General features: G+C 35.2%; 4 protein-coding genes across 43 annotated transcripts in view; all 4 read left to right on the forward strand.

Annotated features, from left to right (window-relative positions):
* LOC127495711 (gastrula zinc finger protein XlCGF49.1-like) overlaps nt 1–12,932 on the forward strand; it is an 88,834-nt gene extending 75,902 nt beyond the window's left edge. For 37 of the 38 annotated variants that reach the window (XM_051862727.1, XM_051862729.1, XM_051862722.1 and 34 more), the window contains one exon: nt 11,298–12,932. In XM_051862727.1, coding sequence (XP_051718687.1) covers nt 11,298–12,391 — 1,094 coding nt within the window. In that variant the 3' untranslated portion in view covers nt 12,392–12,932. The remainder of the gene's footprint in view (nt 1–11,297) is intronic. The other variant, XM_051862757.1, reaches the window with a different exon arrangement.
* The window catches only part of LOC127495733 (gastrula zinc finger protein XlCGF52.1-like), a 38,204-nt gene continuing 16,490 nt past the window's right edge, over nt 1,818–23,531 (forward strand). For both annotated transcript variants that reach the window (XM_051862934.1, XM_051862932.1), the window contains exon 1: nt 1,818–1,940. The gene's annotated coding sequence lies outside the window, so the exon portion shown is untranslated. The remainder of the gene's footprint in view (nt 1,941–23,531) is intronic.
* LOC127495738 (zinc finger protein 239-like) lies at nt 1,934–10,976 on the forward strand. Its single transcript, XM_051862956.1, has 2 exons — nt 1,934–3,098; nt 10,784–10,976. The coding sequence occupies exons 1-2, from the start codon at nt 1,974–1,976 to the stop codon at nt 10,784–10,786; spliced, it is 1,128 nt and encodes a 375-aa protein (XP_051718916.1). The 5' UTR covers nt 1,934–1,973; the 3' UTR covers nt 10,787–10,976.
* Nucleotides 15,456–23,531, forward strand: part of LOC127495719 (zinc finger protein 239-like) — a 39,063-nt gene continuing 30,987 nt past the window's right edge. The window contains exon 1 of one of the 2 annotated variants that reach the window (XM_051862801.1): nt 15,456–15,598. In XM_051862801.1, coding sequence (XP_051718761.1) covers nt 15,514–15,598 — 85 coding nt within the window. In that variant the 5' untranslated portion in view covers nt 15,456–15,513. The remainder of the gene's footprint in view (nt 15,599–23,531) is intronic. The other variant, XM_051862805.1, reaches the window with a different exon arrangement.

The following is a 23,531-nucleotide window of genomic DNA, read 5'->3' on the forward strand; positions in this document are numbered from 1 at the left end:
TGAGTGTAACAGTCGAATACATTGTGATCCCTGTAAGTGTATGTTATGTTCATGTTCTTGTCAATACAATAAAGAAGGGAGAAGCTCGAGAGGCGTTACGAGTGCTGAAACTCACCATTTGAAGCTGAAAGTGACGCCGTTAACGATCGTGAATAAAGGACAATGTGAAATATTTTCTTCGGATGCCGTATATTTCCAGTCTGCAGGTCAGAGATGTTTCATTTCTACTGTAAGAATTGATGTTTGTGTTGCCTAAATATACATTGTTCGTAGTGTAACGTACTGAGAATTACTTACAGTCATTAATTTTGACCAGCCTCTAGGCCTATTCAGTCTGTACATCTTGTGTATGATTTCTGTTATCTTTATTAGATTTCTGTTCAACTGATATAGGAAGAATTTAACCTGTGTAAAAACCTTTAACCTGGGGTCACAAAAAACGAGCAATCTTCCTATAGAGTTTTTTTTAAATGCCACTAATAAATAACCATATCAAAATGCTCCATATTTCTAAAGTCAAGCACACATAGTCACTTAATTTAAGAAGTGTAATTATTAATGTATTTCAGTATAAACTCAGCAACCTTGAATTAGGCAGATCTGGTGTTCCTCACAACAATTCACCAAACAATAAAGCTTCAGTTCAACTTTCAGTGAAATTAACAATATCCACCTTATAACATACGTTGTCTTAATCATAAATGTTCATTAATGATTATATTTCAAAGTGATTTACATCATTTTGACAGATAATAAATTGTATTTACCTGCTTCAGATACATTCCAGTAAACGCTGTTAATAGGGATTAGAAGTGAAATGGGAAGACGATACATTATAAACCATGTAAAAACAAACCTGGAAAGAGTCGTGAGGATTTGGGGAGAAAGTCAATAAGAAATTCTTAGTGCATTCCAGTGAATTATCAATGGTATATATTGTAAATTAAATCGGGAGAGCAGACCACAAATGCAGAGTGTATGTTGTCTTTTTTTCATACTGTTACAGCAGAATATACAAAAGGGAAAAAGAAAATAATCAGGAGGAAAGAAAGCAACTGAAAAGAGCTCTTGCCATATATATTCTTGTGATACCATGTCACATTAAAATGTAAAACGTTATTCCTCTGACGTCTGAAAATAAAACATGACGGAAAATTTGCAGCTCATTCAGTCAAACTGATGGATAATGATTATTTGTAGAACAAGCTTATATTTTGAAATTATTCATTTCAGTCTTTTTGAATGGAAGTTCCCCAAACCGGAAGTGCTTGTCAGAAATTAGGTGGATAGAGATGATAGATTATACTGAAAATGCATCTAAATGATCATAAACCTGTATAGTACTTATCCACGTTTTAATTATCAAGTGTTAGATTATTTCCTTTTGTATCATCATTCTCAGTCCCTTAATTCAGTGGTTCCCAACCACATTCCTGGAGGCCACCCAACACTGCACATTTGGGGGGCCTCCAGGAAAATGGTTGGGAACCACTGCCTTAATTGACAGTTGAATGAATAATTACTCAGCTAAGGGAGAAAGTTTGATCTTTTTTATACATATTTTTAAAAAGAAATTACAATTATCTCACCAAATTGTTTGCTTACTCAATTTATTTGTATTTTTATGAAGTAATTTATTGCAATAGTGAGTAATAAAACAAGAATGAATTAACACATTAGAAGTGTTAACATAAATAAATACAATAGAATTGTATTTATTTACAATTCTCAATAAATTGAATGGCACCATATGTGTTTGCTATTAATTAATCCAGAATCAATTCAGTAACTACTTTTTGATTTTTCCAGATGTGGTCCTGTGGGCGTCAGTATCACACAGTGATCACAGTTCACACCTGCAGTGAAGCTCCTCCCACAACAATTCACCAATAAATACTGGGAATATTCACATCATCCTACAAGAGAAGGACAAACTCCAGGTGTAGCAGCTGAAATCTGTGTGACTGTTAAAGATGGAGTTTATTAAAGAGGAGATTGAAGACATGAGTGATCCAGAACCATCCAGAATAAAACATGAAGAAACTGAGGAACAAACAGAAGACCAGAAGAAAGTGACAGAGCAAATACACAAACTAAATGATGTAAAGAAACACGATGACTTCAAAACTCAAGAAACAGAAGACAAAAAGCTGCACACCTGCTCACAGTGTGGAAAGAGTTTCCAAAATAAAGGAAACCTTAATAGACACATGAGAGTTCACACTGGAGAGAAACCGTATACATGCACTCAGTGTGGAAGGAGTTTTTCTCAATCATCAGGTCTCAGTTACCATCTGCTCTGTCACTCTGGAGAAAAACTATTTAACTGTGATCAGTGTGGTAAAGATTTTATTATGTCATCAGATCTAAAAAAACACCTCAAAGTTCATTCAGATGAGAAGCCTTATGTGTGTTTTTTCTGTGGAAAGAGTTTTTCAAGGCTGGATAAGTTTAAACTCCACCAGAAAACACACAACGAAGTGAGAGATCATGTGTGTTATGACTGTGGGAAGAGCTTTACTACATCTAGTCATCTGAAACAGCACCAAAGAATTCATACTGGAGAAAAACCTTACAAGTGCTCATATTGTGACAAGAGTTTCACTCAGTCTGGACACATGAAATCACATGAGCGACTTCATACTGGAGAGAAGTCGTACTACTGTACTCATTGTGGAGAGAGTTTCAAAGAGGCAATAGGCTTAAAAAATCATCTGTTTATTCACTCTGGAGAAAAGCCATTTAACTGCGATCAGTGTGGTAAAGAATTTAATTTGTCATCAAATCTAAAACAACACCTGAAAGTTCATTCAGATCATAAGCCTTATGTGTGTTCTCTCTGTGGAAAGAGTTTTTCATGGATGAACTGTTTTAAACGGCACCAGAAATCACATGATGAAGTGAGAGATCATGTGTGCTTTGACTGTGGGAAGAGCTTTACTACAACCAGTGAACTGAAACAGCACCACAGAATTCATACTGGAGAAAGACCTTACAAGTGCTCATATTGTGACAAGAGTTTTGCTCAGTCTGGAAATCTGAAATCACATGAGCGAATTCATACTGGAGAAAAGCCGTATCACTGTACTCAGTGTGAAGTGAGTTTCAAACATTCATCAAGCCTTCACACTCATATGAAAAAATGTTGTAAGTGATCAACATTTGTTTTCATGTCAAATAGTAAATACTGTGAGATAAAATATGAAGTTTTTCCACTTTACAGTCACAGTGTAAATAAAGTAGTAGTCGTAGTTTTTTTTCTGTCAGGATGGGATGTGTGCTAAATTAGGTCAGTCTTGAATTAGATATATTCATATCATTTACTTATTTACTAAGTGTACTAAATTGTCTTCTAATAGTACATGCAATTATGAGAAATAAATTATTTAATGAACACAGAGAATAAGTTATATAGTTTTAATCATGTCAATGAATTTTTTCGATCATTCTATCTTGATATTGTGATAAATATGTTTGGGATGTACAGTATTATTGTTAACCAAATGATCAGGTCTTGTATCAAACAAAGAGGTTGGAGTTCATTTTTATCTTTCATTTTTGACTCCTTAGAAACAATAAAGTACCAAAGCTTCAGTTCACCCAATTTGGTGGATTCAGTTAGAAAATAATAGAAACTGTAAAACAATAAACAATCTCTTGATAATTTGCATTATTTACAGATGGTTTTAAATATCCCAGTACTGTAGTAAGTTGTAAGCGTGTAGAAACATAATAGATTTACAGGACATTTATCAGGATTTCATTACTGGAGAAAAAAAACAATTATTGAAAAACAGAATTTATCACAACATACAACTAGAACAGAAGCCAAAAACTCTTTCACATGTCATCAGTGTGTGTAGTATCCTAGAGTAACCACTAGGTGTCGTTTTTGTGTTGCAAATGTTATGTTCTTACCTGCGGGAGGCATGCAGTGTTAATGGCTGTGTTCAAAACCGCATGCTCTCTGAGTAGGTACTTAATATCAAAAAGTACTTAGTTATCAAGCGCTAAAAGAGTATGTACTTTAAAGCCTGATTGCGTTAAAGGTTTAGTTCACCCTAAAATGAAAATTCTGTCATTAATTACTCACACTCGTGTCCTAAACCTGTAAGACTCCATATGAATCGAGCGGTTTAGTCCAAATTGTCTGAAGAGACTCGATCACTTGTTATGTTGAACAGATTTAATGTATGTTTTTTAAAAAAATCTGTGAACATAAGCAGAAGCTCAACCATGAATTCTACATAATAGCACACATCACTTACTCGGATGTCTATTTCATGTTGCGATGTGCTCATCGGCAAGACTTATCGAAGACTTTTCTGTCAAATGTTAAAGAGGCATTTGGTAAGCATCTTTAAGATGTATATGGTTTATGTAAATCCACTTTGGAGACGTACATGTGCTTACTGCAGTTCCCCTGTTAGCTGTACATAATAAAACAGCAAAATCACAAATATAGCTGCAAGCAACGATGACGGGCCCAAGCCTCGGCGCCACCACCACCCTGGCAGCTTAAGGAAACCTGTGCATGGCGGACAACATACAATCTTAATTCAATTTAAATCAAACAAGGATTTTACACGATATGAGACACTTCCTGTTTCCCTTTTTGTCATTAATTTAATCCCTCGCCATGGCAACACTGTTCGAGATCCTGTAATCGTTTAAAATTTACCATCTTCAGTGTCTTTGTTTAATGTTGACAGAGTTTGGTGGCGATTGCATGAATCTCCTATGAGGAGTCCTTAAAAAACTCAGAGCCTGATTATTAAAAAAAAAAAAAAAAAAAAAATCACATTCTAACCAAAATATCTGACTTCCTGTTGGTCAGAGCTAATGACTGTAAATTAGAAAGTTGTCCTGCTTGATGAGAACAATATATGTACTGAGTTTGGTGACTGTAGGTAAGACTAACTTTCCAACTTTTGTCAAAAGGAGGTGCTATAAAGCCCCTCCTCCCAGCCCATTTCTAAGGCTTTGCCCATGTATACTGGCTGACCACTTTGACGTGTGTGTCTAGTTTCATGCAATTTGAAGCATGCTAAGAGCCTCAAAAACACCCAGGAATATTATAAAAGTTTGAATTATAGCCATGGCAACAGTATTTAAGATATCAAGAATCCTTTCACAGGTCTACATCTGCCATGTATCACATTATTCTGAAAAAGTTAAAGCAATTTTTCTTGCCATTAATTTATTTCAACTCCACGGCCAAACCTTTCGAGATATCAAAAATCGGCTCACAATTTAACATCTTCGATATCTTGTCTTCATGCTGACCCAGTTTGGTGGTGATCAGATGATTCCCCTAGAAGAAGTGTATCAAAATCCAGAGCATACAACCCTAAATAGCCGACTTTCTGTTGGGCTGGCATATGAGCATGTTAAGGGAACCAAAAGTGGCCCTATTGTTTAAGGAAAACAATTTTGCCCTTTCTGGGTACACCACCCAGGTATTCATGGGTACTGTAGATGTCACTTACGCTATATTCACCGCCATTTTTGTGTGCGACATAGCAACGAACACAGCACATCTAAATGAGAACAATATGTGTACCATGTTTGGTGACTGTAGGTTAAATTCAAGTTTCATGCAATTTGAAGCATTCTAAGTGTCTCAAAAGCATCCAAAACGAATGGGTAAAAATAAGAGGGTGATCTCCAAGCATTTTGAAAGTGACACACTTCCTGCTGCCTGCTGGTGGCACTGCATCCATTCAAACTTTATAAGTTGAACGAATTGTCGCAAGCCACCATATTCAGTTAATGACAGGTAGATTTCAAGCCTGTAAAAATTCACCTCACTTAACTATTTCAACGCTGTATTTTACACAACATATTTCATTCAACATTATGATATACACATTCCTTGATCAATTTTTATCAACATAAAAACTAATACTTACCAACAACGAATATCCAAAAGCAAGAGAAGCTGCCGTAACAATCCTTCCACCAGCAGGAGAAGATGGCATTGGTCACACTGTGAGCGTGTTGTCTGAGCGTGTCTCGCACGTGCGCAGAAGCTTCTCCCCTTTCCCAAATCTGACTGAATTGAGTTGATCAAACTTAAATAAATTTCATAGATGACCCCATTTAAATATTTTATGTTAAACTTATTAAATATAAATAAGTATTACTGCTAATCAAATATGTTTAAATAAAGTTAACACAATTGCACCCACGGCAAAACAAAACATGGAAGCGAATGTAAACAGCCGCTCTCCTAACAAAGAGAGCACAAACAAAATTCAAGCACAAATCAACTAAAGCACACCAAAACCAGAATAAAAAAAGCAAATCAATGTCAAGTACTACATTAACCCACCCTAACCGACCCACAGTCGCATTCATTTGAAATAACAGTAGTCAAACCACATCCGGGAAAAGACGCCTGCCTAGGTAGACAAGCACAAATTGATGATGTTAAATTGCCCGCCCCATCCATGCAACTTGGGAAATCATGCCTATAAGAGGTCTTCACTTGGATCCGAAAACCCGAGACTCGACCAGAGACACAAATGTGTTCGGGTCCAAAACTTCGACGAGTGCCTCGGACACAGGTTGGTTTCGGTATCAATGGCCTTGGGTAATTTTAAAATAAATGTGCTTTTTTCCGAATGGACCCGAGAAGACCCGAATTCGTTTAAACTATGTCAGGCATTTAGCAAAATTTTATTATTTAAAACAAATCTATGACAACGTTTTCTCACTTTTTTTCCCATCTACGTTCAATGGATTATGCGCACGGTTGCTTCCGCATTTAGACTCAGTCGCTCCACATTTTTGGCTACCATTTCAACAAGCGCCTTCAGCATGGATTAAAATAAACTTTAATCATCTTATGGTCAGGTGAATAACATTACACCAAAAGTTATAGGACGTAATGAGGTTACAGTGATGAGTGATTGACATTTCAGCACTTCAGCGCATACTTAAGTGTTCACGTTGTGCATTTTTTAGTAGGCTAAGGCATAGAAAAGTGTCTAACCTCGCACACAGAAATCCATCTTATAGCTATGGAAAAGGAGAAGCCATTAGCTTCATTACGCTGTGTGTTGATGCAGGGCTTTTCTTCTTTGTGTGCAGAAGCCCTTCGCCAGAGATGAGGTAATTAGCGTTGCAGACAACACAAATCCAAATCCACTGGTCACAACTGAAAGCCGAACTCAGAAATAACGTGTATCCATCAGGCAGGCAATAATATAAAGTAATAATAAATAAGTAAATAAATAAATAAAAGTAATGAATTAGCGGCCAAATCAGTCAGTACATTGGGTTTTTCCTGACTGACTGCGGGGCTGCAGAATGTGCACACGTCAATGGGGTTTATGTTTGGGTCCATTCGGGTTCGAAAATAGGCTAAATGCCATCGGGTCGGGTCGGACTCGTGTCTAGTTTTATCGGGTCTGTGTCGGATCGGGTTTTTCTTTAAAAAAAATAAAAAGGTTCGGGTAAGAAGTGATTCGGGTCGGGTCGGGTACAGATTTTAGGACCCGAGAAGACTTCTAATTCCTATCTTTACTGTCATGCCACATATAGGCTGCAAAGATGCAAGAGAGACATGTAGAAAAAGCAATACTGCCACTGTAATCGGGTGAAGGTGAATAGAATGTTGAATCCATATATTATATATTATTATTGTTGTGTATTGTTAATTATGATAGTGTGTTTGCTTCAAAACAGTGCGGAGATGTGATTTACTGAATGCGGTCCCTTTAAGAAACGTGACACCGCGCGCACTGAGGATGCGCAGAAGAGAGAAGTGCGCGAGACCCTCTATAGTTTGGTTTCCTTCTCTCTCTCTCTCTCTTTCTCTTTTTGTTGTTTCCTTTGATGCTATTATGAATATAACTGTAAGTGTATGTTATGTTAATGTTCTTGTTAATGCAATAAAAAGAGAGAGAAACGCGAGAGACGAGACGAGTGCTAAAACTTTAACCATTTGAAGCTAAAAGTGACGCTGTTAGCTATCGTGAATGAAGGATAAATGTGGAATATTTTCTTCGGATGCCTTATATTTCCAGTCTGCAGGTCAGAGATGTTCCATTTATAATGTAAGAATTGATGTTTGTGTTGCCTAAATGTACATTGTTCGTAGTGTAACGTACAGAGAATTACATAGTCATTCATTTTGATCAGGCTCTATTCAGTCTGTACATATTGTGTATGATTTCTTTTATCCTTGTTAGATTTCTGTTTAATTTATTTATTAATTGAAGAATTTAACCTGTGACTTGTTTCATCCTTATAAAATCTGGATTCCGTGAAATGAGCAACCTTCCTATAAGCCGTTTTAAATGATGCTAATATATGGTTAATATATAACCATATCAAAATGCTCCATATTTCTAAAATCAAGCACATATGTTCATTTAATTTAAGATGTGTAATTATTAAAGTATTTCAGTATACAAGGGCGCCTGCATCATATGTTCTTTCATATAAACAGTATAAAAACAATAAAATAATAGCGCAATTTACTTGCCTCAAAAAACTCAGTAGGTATTATTATAATAATTACTGATTTTGTTGTTACATTGAATTCATTGCCACACTTTAATATGTGAATTATATTATCAGAAAACTGAACACATTTAGTGTCTTCAGGCTTTTGTCGTTCTACTTCTTCGCAACGCAAATTAAGATATTTTTTTACTAAATCCAATGGCTCAGCGAGGCCTGCATAGACAGCGATGGTACTTCCTCTCTCAAGATCCATAAAGGTACTAAAAACATATTCAAATCAGTTCATGTGAGTTCAGTGGTTCTACCCTTATATTATAAAGCGATGAGAATATATTTATGCGCCTTTTTAACAATATGTAGTGATGGCCGATTTCAAAACACTGCTTTGGAGCGTTATGAATCTTTTGAGTCGAATCAGTGATTCGGCTCACGTATCAAACCGCCAGACTGCTGAAATCACATGACTTTGGTGCTCCAATCCACTGATTTGATTCGTAAAGCTCCGAAGCTTCATGAAGCAGTGTTTTGAAAAAGCGACAAAACTAAACTAGCCAATCAGATTTCTTTTCACCCATATCCCCAAGCACGCACATGAACACATTCGACTTTACTACACACAAATGCACACCTTTATTTATTCTCATTCTCTCTTGCTTTCTTAATATGTCATGAGTGTATGCAGATAGATTTTAATAATCAATTTAAAAATTATGTACAAATAAAAACGGCATTAATTAGTGCCCTCTAATGGTATGCACAGTGCTTACAGCCGTACAGCTGCAGGCGCCACTGTCAGTATAAACTCAGTAACCTTGAATTTGGCAGATCTGGTGTCCCTTACAGTTCCCAAATAAGAAAGCTTCAGTTCAAACTTAAGTGAAATAATGAGCAATATAGAGATGATAAATTATATTGAAAATGCATCTAAATGATCATAATCTTGCATAGTACTGGTTATCCACATTTTGATTATCAAATGTTAGATTATTTCCTTTTGTGCCATCATTCTCAGTCCCTTAATTCACAGTTGAATGGATAATTACTCACTCAGCTGAGGGAGAAAACTTGAGCTTTTCTCAAGGTTTATTTATTACAATAACATATAGATAGATATGTTTATCAGGGGTTGTGCAGGGTTGTGATTCATCCAATTAGAAATATGCATTACAACATATAGAAATGCAATACAGACATTCAGACAATAACAATTCCATATATGGGAACTTTATGGAACAAAACATAATATTCCTTCCATCTTTGCCTTTCGCTCCTGCAAGTGAACCCATTAACCCCCTTGAGACATGTGCTCTGTGAATGAGAAAAGTCTACCCATTCATCCAGTTAGTTTGTTTTCAGGTGCTTTATTGGAAAGACAAACATTTGTGCATTTGTATTGTCAGTGTAATTGCACCGTTTCTACATAAAATTAAATCAGGGAAAATGGAGAATATAGTGCAAAACAATATAAAGAGAAAACAAAACAGTGTAAATGACAATTAGTGAATTAATAGACTGACAGAAATGACAAGTCATAATGTTTAACTGAGCTGCTGAAAAGCTTCTTTATCTCATTCAACAGTCCCTGTTTTCACCTCATTCATTATGATGATGTCTGAGATCTTCTGTAAATTGGCTCATCATTAGTGTCAGACAAACTACAGGATCATCGTCACTTTATGTGATAATCACCTATCGATGTGTTTTAATGTTTTACCTCTCAGGTTTAATACATGACTAAAAATACTATTAAAGGCTGCAGAAACCATACCTGCAAACTCTCTTTTCTGACATTGAAATACACAATTCACATGATTAGTGTAGAGTTTTTATTTTAATGTTTATCTGAAGGGAAATGTCTGTCTTCAGAAAAGTTTGGATGACATCTTTTTGTCTTTCCTCAGTATGATGCCTAATAAAGTAGTGTTTATAAGCGCAGCGCTGCTTGTGTTTATGAGTAACCGCTGTATTTCTGCTTTTCCATAAGCGCCACCTTCTGTCAGAGAGTGAGTTTGCATTTTCATTCAGCCTGTCTGCTGTTTTTGTTCAAAATGACATATTATCATTTATTATGCTCTAATGTGAGGTTCATCATTTTTAAAAAAAAAAACTTTTTATTTTGTAAAATCTGGCATTATATTCTAATATAAGAACTTTCTGGAACTTATGTACAATTTCTGATTAGTTTAGATATTAATTTAATAATAACAAAGTAATATCCTGGGTTACATGAAAATGAGCAACCTAGAGCTGTTTTATACACTTCTAATGTGTAAACATCAAAATGCTTTATATTTGTTCACACCTGCAGTGAAGCTCCTCCCACAACAATTCACCAATAAATACTGGGAATATTCACATCATCCTACAAGAGAAGGACAAACTCCAGGTGTAGCAGCTGAAATCTGTGTGACTGTTAAAGATGGAGTTTATTAAAGAGGAGATTGAAGACATGAGTGATCCAGAACCATCCAGAATAAAACATGAAGATACTGAGGAACAAACAGGTTGGTGTCCATTCTTGATTCTTCATCGTTGACTGCTTTGTTGGCTGTGAAATAATAAGCAGTATATGGATGATAAATGATAGAGGAATCCATCTAAATGATCATAACCTTGTATATAACATTATATGCAGATAACATTTGTATAAATCATCATAATAAAGCCGTTTTAATCATATTAACAAGTCAATGACAGAACTGACTTTTGCACATCAAAGATACTTGATACAGAGACAGGTGTCTTGTTTTCTGCTAAGTGTTTTTATTTTTCACATTTCACCTCATTGAACTGATTCTAACAGCTTAATATGTTTATTTTAGATCAGATGGAAGTGAAGGAGCAAAGACAGAAACTAAATGACATAAAAAAACACTGCGACTTCAAAACTCGAGGAACAAAAGCCAAAAAGTTGCACACCTGCTCACAGTGTGGAAAGAGTTTCACACAAAAAGGAACCCTTAATGTACACATGAGAATTCACACTGGAGAGAAACCGTATACATGCACTCAGTGTGGAAAGAGTTTTTCTCGAGCATCAGGTCTCAGAATTCATCTGCTCCGTCACTCTGGAGAAAAATCATTCAAGTGTGATCAGTGTGGTAAAGATTTTAATTTATCATCACAACTAAAACAACACCTGAAAGTTCATTCAGATGAGAAGCCTTATGTGTGTTTTTTCTGTGGAAAGAGTTTTTCAAGGCTGGATCATTTTAAACAGCACCAGAAAACACATGATGAAGTGAGAGATCATGTGTGTTGTGACTGTGGAAAGAGCTTTACTGCATCTAGTCATCTGAAACAGCACCAAAGAATTCATACTGGAGAAAAACCTTACAAGTGCTCATATTGTAATAAGAGTTTCACTCAGTCTCCACACCTGAAATCACATGAGCGACTTCATACTGGAGAGAAGCCGTACTGCTGTACTCAGTGTGAGAAGAGTTTCAGCGATTTAACATGTTTGAGAAGTCATCTGCTCCATCATTCTGGAGAAAAACCATTTAACTGTGATCAGTGTGGTAAAGATTTTATTTCATCATCACATTTAAAACAACACCTGAACGTTCATTCAGATGAGAGGCCTTATGTGTGTTCTCTCTGTGGAAAGTGTTTTTCATGGCTAAAGAGTTTTAAACAGCACCAGAAAACACATGATGAAGTGAGAGATCATGTGTTTTGTGACTGTGGGAAAAGCTTTACTACGGCCAGTCATTTGAAACGGCACCAAAGAACTCATACTGGAGAAAAACCTTACAAGTGCTCATATTGTGACAAGACTTTCACTCAGTCTGGAAACCTGAAAAAACATGAGCGAGTTCATACTGGAGAGAAGCCGTATCACTGTACTCAGTGTGAGAAGAGATTCACACGTTTACGAGGCCTTCATGCTCATATAAATAAATGTTGCAAGTGAGCAACTTTTTTTTTCTATAAAATATTTTTTGTATTTTACAGAGTTGTTTACAATTTCTGGTTGTATTATTATTGTTGTTGATTCTTTTTTTTCCCTCTAATTTTTAGGCCTTATCTGACAATAGGAATACCAATCATGAATGTTGATTAATGTACACTGTAATGCCTATCTTTCCTGTCATGCAGAAAAATCAATGTAGAAAAAGCAGTACTGTCACTGTAATCGGGTGAAGGTGAATAGAATATATAATATATGGTGAATCCATATATTATATTTATTATTATTGTGTATTGTTAATTATGATAATGTGTTTGCTTCAAAACAGTGTGGAGATGTGATTTACTGAATGCGGTCCCTTTAAGAAACGTGACACTGCGCGCACTGAGGATGCGCAGAAGAGAGAAGTGCGCGAGACCCTCTATCGTTTGGTTTTCTTCTCTCTCTCTTTGTTGTTTCCTTTGATGCTATTATGAATGTAACTGTAAGTGAATGTTATGTTAATGTTCTTGTTAATGCAATAAAAAGAGAGACAGAAGCGCGAGAGACGAGTGCTGAAACTTTGACCATTTGAAGCTAAAAGTGACGCTGTTAACGATCGTGAATGAAGGATAAATGTGGAATATTTTTTTCGGATATATTTCCATTCTGCAGGTCAGAGATGTTGCATTTTTAAGGTAAGGTGTTACCTAAATGTATATTGTTTATAGTGTAATGTACAGAGAATTAAATATAGCCTCTATTCAGTCTGCACATATTGTGTATGATTGATTTCTTTTATCTTTGTTAGATTTCTGTTTAATTTATATATTAATTGAAGAATTTAACTTGTGACTTGTTTCATCCTTATAAAATTTGGATTCCCATAAATTGAGCAACCTTTCTATAAGCCGTTTTAAATGCTACTAATAAATAATCATACCAAAAGGCTCCATATTTCTATCAAGTACATATGGTCATTTAATTTAAGAAGTGTAATTATTAAAGTATTTCAGTATACATCATATGTTCTGTCATATAAACAGTATAAAAACAATGAAATAATAGCACAGTTTACTTGCCTCAAACAACTCAGTAGGTATTAGTATTATTATAATTATTGTTTTTTTGTTGTTACATTTAATTTATTGCCACACTTATATGTGAATTATATTATCAGAAAACTGAACATATTAGCGTTGTCAGGCTTTTATTTGTGCTTAATGGATAAAACAACGGAGCAACCCACGTGAAAAAAAAGAGTAAATTATAATGTACTTAAAGTGCTCTTTTTTCGTGCACTAATTTTGTACTTAATATACTAATAATTCTTATTTAGTACTTCTTAGAACATCTAAGTGTACTCAACTGTGCTGTTTTGAGACACCATGAAATATGAACTAAAATGTGCTTTTATTATACTATCTCTGTATTTTAAAAATGTATTTAGATACCACTTATAGTACACTTGACCCCACAAGTGGTAACTAAATGTTTTTTTTTTTTTAAATACAGAGATAGTATATTAAAAGCACATTTTAGTTCACATTTCATGGTGTCTCAAAATAGCACAGTTGAGTACACTTAGATGTTCTAAGAACAGGCAGAGATTCGAGTCTGACTCAGAGTGGTTAGAATTGGAGTCTGAGTTTTGGAGGCGGAGCAATGAAGAGAGGGGTGGGTTTGTTTGGGTTGATTTCAAATATCAACAATGTCAAATACCACTTACTGCACATGTTTTAGACATTTGGAAAGACAAACATTTGTGCATTTGTATTGTCAAAGTAATTGCACCGTTTCTGCATAAAATTAAAACAGTGAAAAGGGAGAATATAGTGCAGAACAACATAAGGAAAAAACAAAACAGTGTAAATGACAATTAGTGAATTAATAGACTGACAGAAATAACAGAGTCATATTGTTTAACTGAGCTGCTGAAAAGCTTCATCTCATTCAACAGTCGCTGTTTTCACCTCATTCATTATGATGATGTCTGAGATCTTCTGTAAATTGGCTCGTCATTAGTGTCAGACAAACTACAGGATCGTCACTTTATGTGATAATCACCTATCGATGTGTTTTAATGTTTTATCTCTCAGGTTAAATACGTGACTAAAATACTATTAAAGGCTACAGAAACCATACCTGCAAACTCTTTTCTGACATTGAAATACTTAATTCACATGATTAATGCTGATCTGAGGAGTTTTTATTTGAATGTTTATCTGAAGCGAAATGGCTGTTTTCAGAAAAGTTTCAATAGCATCTTCTTTTTATCTTTCCTCAGTATGATGCCTAATAAAGTAGTGTTTATAAGCGCAGCTCTGCTTGTGTTCAGGAGTAACCGCTGTATTTCTGCTTTTCCATAAGCGCCACCTTCTGTCAGAGAGTGAATTTGCATTTTCATTCAGCCTGTCTGCTGTTTTTGTTCATATAAAATTACATACATAATCATTTATTAGGTTCAAATGTGAGGTTCATTTTTAAAACTTTTTATTGGGTCAAATCTGGTATTATTTGAACTGTAAAGTTGTTTAAATCATATATTTTATTAATATTTTACAGTTTGGAATGTTACTATAAATATTAATGTTATTTCAAACAACTTTGCTACCGAAGCAACATGTAGTTCTATTCTAATATCAGAACTTTCTGAAACGATTTCACTAATTTTAGAATAATTGTTGCTTATACTTGCAACCCTCCTCCATTCAGTCTGTGAATAGTGTTTATTAAGTGGATTTCTGTAGTCTTAAGTTCGATTTCTGATTAGTTTAGATATTATTTGAATATAACCTGTGCCTAATTTCATCCTTATAATATCCTGGGTTACATAAAACTGAGCAACCTAGAGATGTTTTATACACTACTAATCTGTGACCATCAAAATGCTCTATATTTGATCTAAATTAAAGGCACCATATGTGTTTGCTGTTAAAGTAATCCAGTATAAATGTAGTAACTTATCTTTGATTTTTCCAGATGTGGTCCTGTGGGCGTCAGTATCACACAGTGATCACAGTTCACACCTGCAGTGAAGCTCCTCCCACAACAATTCACCAATAAATACTGGGAATATTCACATCATCCTACAAGAGAAGGACAAACTCCAGGTGTAGCAGCTGAAATCTGTGTGACTGTTAAAGATGGAGTTTATTAAAGAGGAGATTGAAGACATGAGTGATCCAGAACCATCCAGAATAAAACATGAAGATACTGAGGAACAAATAGGTTGGTGTCCATTCTTGATTCTTCATCGTTGACTGCTTTGTTGGCTGTGAAATAATAAGCAGTATATGGATGATAAATGATAGAGGAATCCATCTAAATGATCATAACCTTGTATATAACATTATATGCAGATAACATTGTAAATCATCATTATATATCCATTTTAATCATATTAACAAGTGAATGACAGAACTAACCTTTGCACATCAAAGATACTTGATACAGAGACAGGTGTCTTGTTTTCTGCTACGTGTTTTTATTTTTCACATTTAACCTCATTGAACTGATTCTAAGTTCTTAATATGTTCATTTTAGATCCGATGGAAGTGAAGGAGCAAAGACAGAAACTAAATGAAGTAAAGAAACACTGTGACTTCAAAACTCAAGGAACAAAAGCCAAAAAGCTGCACACCTGCTCACAGTGTGGAAAGAGTTTCCAAGATAAAGGAATCCTTAAAATACACATGAGAATTCACACTGGAGAGAAACCGTTTACATGCACTCAGTGTGGAAAGAGTTTCAGACATAAAGGAAACCTCAAGACACATATTAGAATTCACTCTGGAGAAAAAACGTATACATGCACTCAGTGTGGAAAGAGTTTTTCTCGAGCATCAGGTCTCAGTTATCACCTTAAAGTTCATTCAGATGAGAAACCTTATGTGTGTTCTCTCTGTGGAAAGAGTTTTTCAAGGCTGGGTACGTTTAAACTCCACCAGAAAACACATAATGAAGTGAAAGATCATGTGTGTTGTGACTGTGGGAAGAGCTTTACTAAACCTTTTCATCTAAAACAGCACCAAATAATTCATACTGGAGAAAGACCTTACAAGTGCTCATATTGTGACAAGAAATTTAGTTGGTTGAGATCACTGAAATTACACGAGCGACTTCATACTGGAGAGAAGCCGTACCACTGTACTCAGTGTGAGAAGAGTTTCAGCGATGCAACATGTTTGAGAAGTCATCTGCTCCATCACTCTGGAGAAAAACCATTTAACTGTGATCAGTGTGGTAAAGATTTTATTTCATCATCAAATCTAAAACAACACCTGAAAGTTCATTCAGATGAGAGGCCTTATGTGTGTTCTCTCTGTGGAAAGAGTTTTTCATGGCAGAGGAGTTTTAAACTGCACCAGAAAACACATAATGAAGTGAGAGATCATGTGTTTTGTGACTGTGGGAAGAGCTTTACTACATCTAGTGATTTGAAACGGCACCAAAGAATTCATACTGGAGAAAAACCTTACAAGTGCTCATATTGTGACAAGAGTTTCGCTCAGTCTGGAAACCTGAAAAAACATGAGCGAGTTCATACTGGAGAGAAGCCGTACTGCTGTACTCAGTGTGAGAAGAGTTTTAAACATATACAAAGCCTTCATGATCATATAAAAAAATGTTGCAAGTGAGTTTTTCCACTAAGGAACACAGAGAATGAGTTTAGTTTTGAACACATTAATGATTTTTTTTTTTTTTTATCATTCTATTTTAATCCTGTAATAAAAATTTTAGAGATGCAAAGTCCTAGAATAACGTCACTGGTATTATGGAGGCAGGAAAATGGGTTCTTACTCATCACAGAAGTCGGTCCAAAGTCCGTAAACAAGTGCGAGTTTAATCAAAACTTGTTAAACCTTTGTCTTGTGTTTCCTTAAATGTTTAAACACGAGTTTTATCCATAAATGACGGCAACGGTAAGAAAACTGTTTCTCCTTTCTTTCCCTGCCTGAACCTGTTCAATCTCACAGAACAAGTGGGCGTGGCAGTTAAAGAAACATCCAAAATTATAAATCCATAAATTATACATACAGAAAACATAAGAAATAATACTATACAAATTATTGACATTAAATTGGCTCTTACAAATATGTTTGGGATATACAGAATTATTGGTTTTATTTTTTTTTTGTTGGTGTTTTTGCCTTTTATATAATAGGGCTGTGTTTCCCAAAAGCATTGTAAGCCTGTGTTGATTGTAGAGACCATTGGTGGTAATTGACCATATGCACAGTTACTTCCTGGTTTTCATTAAGCCAGCTTGGGCATTTCTGGTGAACTGTTAGCTGATCATTCTGTACTCGCTGTGGATTTATGAATTTTGTTTTGTAAATGTATTATTTTTGAGACTGATCTGGCTCGATTCAAAACCATCAAAGGTCCCCGAGCCGGGACTCAAACCTGGTTTACAACATGTTGTTTAACTGTATTTTACAGAGTTGTTTACAATTTCTGGTTGTATTATTATTCTTGTTTTTCTCTCTTTTTTTTCTTTCCTCTAGTTTTTAGGCCTTATCTGACAATGGGAATACCAATCATGAATGTTGATTAATGTACACTGTACTGTACTAAATGTAATTTGTTTTTTAATTTGTTACATTGAGACTGGAATTGCTGACAACTCGTTACGGCAGTTCAAAATCCATTCTTTCTTTTAGGAGACAATAATTTTATTTGTCATGCACATTTATCTATAAAACTTTGCAGACCTTTTACATTCACAAACAATGCCTGAAAAGTAATATTCGAAAAAACATAATGGACTTTATTCACAGGGCCATGTTTGATTTTTTTTTTTTTTAATGGGAATGAAAGCAGGGCTGTGAGGGATAGACATACACCTCTTCAGTGTACTATTATTTAATTTAATGTGTTTTTGAAATGTTCTGCTGAGGAAACACTACAAAAATATTTTTCCAAAAAATTTAAGTAGACAAGAAGTGTGACGTCACACTGCTCAGGCCCCTCCCACGGCTGCTGACTGACAGTCCTCTATTACCATAGTTTCTGCCCTCAGCGAGTTGTACACTATCCACCGTTTCTCCGCACTCCTGAAGCTTTACCTACAACGATGTCTTGTAAACAATCCTGGTGTTCTGTTGCTGGATGTGAGACTGAACATAGGAGTCTTCATTTTCATCTCCCATCATCTGAGCCACTGAGGACGCAGTGGATTAGTTTTACTTTTGAAGGTAATTCGCCCCAAAATATTCCTACATTTGTTTATGTCTGTGCAAATCATTTCACTCCAGACTGCTTTGTAAACGAGGGGCAATGCAAAGGGACAATACAAAACACAGGTTTTGCTAAAACGTTGTTACTCAAGGATGGATCAGTTCCAACTGTTCATGATCCAGCTTATAGTCTCTGGAGCGAAACTGGATATGGCAGTAATGAAGGGGAGAGCACACACTTTATTACAGTTGTTGAGTTGTTTTACGTATATATAAAGTTGACCAATTTATGACAGCTGTGTATGTTGATAAAAATGCAAGGGAGAGAGAGAGTTTATGAATAAGACTTTAATGCGCAATTCTTGTACTGTGTTTTATTCAGCTCTTACAGTGATTTTCTGGAGTGAAAGCAGACGCTTCATCTTTTGTGTGATGTACAATAAACTTCATAAAACTCATCAGTAAGGTTTTTGCCATCATTCGGACGGGGTCTGCTGGAACAGGCTTGTAGTGGATCTAAGAAGATGACAACATAATTTATAACTGTAATTAAACTAAAACTATACCTGTTCTGTCTCCATGCAGCATATATTCTCTGGCTCTGTAGCAAATGAGGCATCATTGTCTGACTCCGGTTTGAACTGAACACCATTACTGAGATTTTCCGACATTTTCAGTGCTTGAGATTGTCCTGTTTGTTTGTTGCATGAGCTCTTAAAGCTCCGCCCTCTTCTTGAAAGTGGGTTGGGAGCGGCGATTTATTTGCAATTAAATGGACACACAAAAATGGCGAGTTTTTGCAAATTAAGGGATTTAAAAAAAAAAAAAAAAATTGGTGTTTCCATCACTCGTTTCTGATGCAATACTGCAAAATGTGCATGAAAACAGGGTGATGTAACTGTAATCGGGTGAAGGTAAATAGAATGTTGAATCCATATATTATTATTATTGTGTATTGTTAATTATGATAGTGTGTTTGCTTCAAAAGAGTGCAATGTGATTTACTGAATGCGGTCCCTTTAAGAAACGTGACACCGCGCGCACTGAGGATGCGCAGAAGAAAGAAGCGCGCGGGGCCCGTTTGGTTTCATTCCCTCTCTGTTGTGTCCTTTGATGCTATTATGAATGTAACTGTACGTGTATGTTATGTTAAAGTTTTTGTTAATGCAATAAAAAGAGAGACAGAGAAGCGCGAGAGACGAGACGAGTGCTGAAACTTTCACCGTTTGAAGCAAAAACTTAACGATCGTGAATGAAGAACAAATGTGGAATATTTTCTTCGGATATATTTACAGTCTGCAGGTCAGAGATGTTCCCTTCTTAAGGTAAGATTTGAAGTTTGTGTTGCATAAATGTACATGTACAGAAAATTACATTCATTAATTTTTATCATCCTCTTCAGTCTGTTCATATCGTGTATGATTTCTTTTATGTTTGTTACATTTCTGTTTAATTTATATATTAATTGAAGAATTTAACCTGTGACCTATTTCATCCTTATAAAATCTGGATTCCCATAAAATGAGCAATCTTTCTATAAACCATTTTAAATGCCACTAATATATAATCATACCAAAATTATCCATATTTCTGAAATCACGCACATATGGTCATTTAATTTAAGAAGTGTAATTATTGAAGTATTTCAATATACAGGGGCACCTGCATCATATGTTGTCATATAAACAGTATAAAAACAACAGAGAATGAGAATCTATGTCATGCTGCGTTGCATGTCAGGGCGCCTTTTGCTTCTGCCATTAAGTGGAACATTCACATTCTTCATGGTATTGTTTGCAGGGAATAGAAACTATTTTATCGCATCGCATGATAATTTGATAATATGCTTGAACAAGCATAATTGAGGAGACCTACAACTGTTGTCATTAATTTTAAATATTCCCCTTTTCCACGATCACAGAGGAGGAGAATCAGAGATTATGGGTCACATTCAGCGGACAGACAGACATTAACACAATGTATTTTTTATATTTATTGAATAAACATTATCCTGCCATAAACACCATCCTTATTCCTTTACACTCCTGGTATAAAAAACAAAGATACAAATTATTTGTATTTCTTTTATTTTTATTAGGGCTGTCAAACGATTAATATCGATTAATCGCATACAAAATAAAAGTTTGAGTTTGCCTAATATATGTGGGTGTACTGTGTGTAAATATACAAACATATTAATTTATATATTTGAGAAATATTTACAAGTATATGTATTTATTTATATTTTTATATAATTTATATTATATATAAATAAAAAAATGTACATAAATAACATATTTCTCTTAAATATATACATTAATTTGTGTGTATTTATATATACATATTAATTACACACAGTACTCACACATATATTATGCAAACTCAAACTTTTATTTTGTATGCGATTAATCAATATTAATCGTTTGACAGCCCTAATTTTTATTTATATAATTAAACATATATGGACTTAAAAGCAAGCCATAAACATACCTGTAAAGACACACACAAGGCACATTTACATGTAAAATAGGGCATGTCTACAAGCTTATTGTTACATGTGCCCTGGGTCTGTGTTCATCAACTTTATTTTATGGACTCCATTTCCCACAATTCCCCATCTAGGAACCAATCACACACTCACACCTGTTTCCCATCAGTGACTCTTTATAAGCTGCACTCAGAAACACACACATGGCTGAGTATTGTCAAAGAATATACACTAACAAGAAGCGACACTCAATAGAACGATCCATTGCAACACTGGCGCCCAGCAGTAGCTCTGCGTTTCCGCCATTTTGGGGTGAAAACGAGTCGGCGGTCCACTAGTTTTTATGGCAATATCAGCTGCTTTGTTAAAAAAAAAAAGTGCATTAAAGCTGAAATCCAACCTGAATAATGACAACACAGAATAAAATACTATCACTAGTGATCATCAAATCCTTTTTAACAGTTTATTTTACACACTTTGTGTTTAAGTCTTCCACTTTTTTCACAAAACCTTTGCTCTCTAGAAACCCAGTCAGTTTGGGTTAAAATTCTTTGAAGTTCAAGTATTAGCATTATAAACACTGAATTAATACCAACATATGAAATTAAATTAAGGACATGCATCAGAAAAATTGGGAATGTTGGACAATAAATATATCAATATAACAGCTTGATTTTGCAGAGTTGTCTAATGTCCGTTAAAGCGAAAGTGTCCAAAAGGAATTATGTGATAAAGGACACAGCAATGCATCATGTATTATAAGATCATTATGTTTGTAGCGTGTTTAAAACATCATTAAAACGTACAATATATATATTTCAATTCAGACCTAGATACTATTATTACTATTACTCCACTAGGTCTGAAATATATTGTTCCCTGCAAACTTGAGGATCTTATATTTATTAATTATTAATATATTAATAAATGTGTAAGGTTGCATAAAACGGAAATACACAATAAAGTAGGCTAACTATGTTACCTCAGATGGTTGAATGGTTGGATTCCACAACTGGTAAAATAAAACATATATAAGACAATACAACATTTCCTGTGGGAGCCATACAATTTACTGGTGACTTAATTTAAAAAACTGTTCTATTGCGCTTCTGATTTGGCAGTAAAATTCGCCGATTTTGGGAGCGTAAGATGTGAAGGATTCTATGGTCCAGTTAGTATTTTCACCCCATAATGGCGGCCGCACTACCGGAGCGCCATTTAGTGGCTGTTACCCAAAAAGTATCAAAGTGTCGCCTCTTGGGTTCTAAGCTCTTTGGTATTGTTTAGCCATTGCCGTTTGTTCCTTGTCTTGCTTAGCCTGTGTTTTGACCCTGGACTGTTTCCTTGTTTGTTGATCGTTTGCTGCCTGCCTTGATCTGTGCCTGTGTTTTGGATTACTCTTTTACCTTGCCTTCCTGTTACTGTTTGCTGGTGTTTGACCTACTGCCTGTATGACTACGCTCTTCCTGTAAATAAAGCCTGCATGTGGATCTCCAAATCCGTTGTCCTGCTCCCTACATTACAGAAAGTGTGTGATTGGTTCCTAGATTGGGAATTGTGGGAAATGGAGTCCATAAAATAAAGTTGATGAACACAGACCCAGGGCACATGTAACACTTATGCTAATCGAAGCATATACATTTAATAACTGTACATAACCTCCTGAAAAATCCCAATAAAACATTCATGTAAACCTGTCTTTAATTATTAATTCGGTTTACCAAAGCAGTCAACATTTTATTAGTTTGAAATGCCAGCATTACCGCTCTTTGCTGAAGGAACACCTAGAGAGCGCCACTAATGAGTGTCGCACCAGAAACAAACCCTACATACTTTAGTTCCGGGAAGAAACTATGACTATTTAGCTATGACTAAATAAAGCCTAAATGAACTATAAAAATGGTTTAGATCAAATAAATTTATTAGTGGTGGTTATTCTATTTTCCACATTTGATTAGATGAATCTATGTAATTAATGGCCAAATAATCATGTGCCATTCTAATTATTTTTCACAAAGCTGCAGATGGCAGATTATTATTTAGTTTAAATTATTACAGTATTAAATCACGTTTAATTTAAAGTCCAAATATTTCTTATTCCTTTCTTATAGAGACCATTTGATTTAGTTTACCCTAAGTGTTAATTAATACATTAATTATCAAACAAGTATTAACATGTAGTTAAGGCTGCTGTATTCATCCTCCTGTCGTAGTTAAAGGGATAGTTTACCCCTAAAATGAAAATTTGATGTTTATCTGCTTACCTCCAGGGCATCCAAGATGTAGGTGACTTTGTTTCTTCAGTAGAACACAAATGATGATTTTTAACTCCAACCGTCGTGGTCTGTCAGTCGTATAATGCTTGTCAATGGTAACTCTATCTATAAGAGTCAAATAAACACGACAGACAAATCCAAATTAAACCCTGCGGCTCGTGACGACACATTGATGTCCTAAGACACTAAACGATCGGTTTGTGCGAGAAAACGAACAG

The sequence above is a fragment of the Ctenopharyngodon idella genome, chromosome 15 (assembly GCF_019924925.1).
Source record: "Ctenopharyngodon idella isolate HZGC_01 chromosome 15, HZGC01, whole genome shotgun sequence".
NCBI lineage: Eukaryota > Metazoa > Chordata > Actinopteri > Cypriniformes > Xenocyprididae > Ctenopharyngodon > Ctenopharyngodon idella.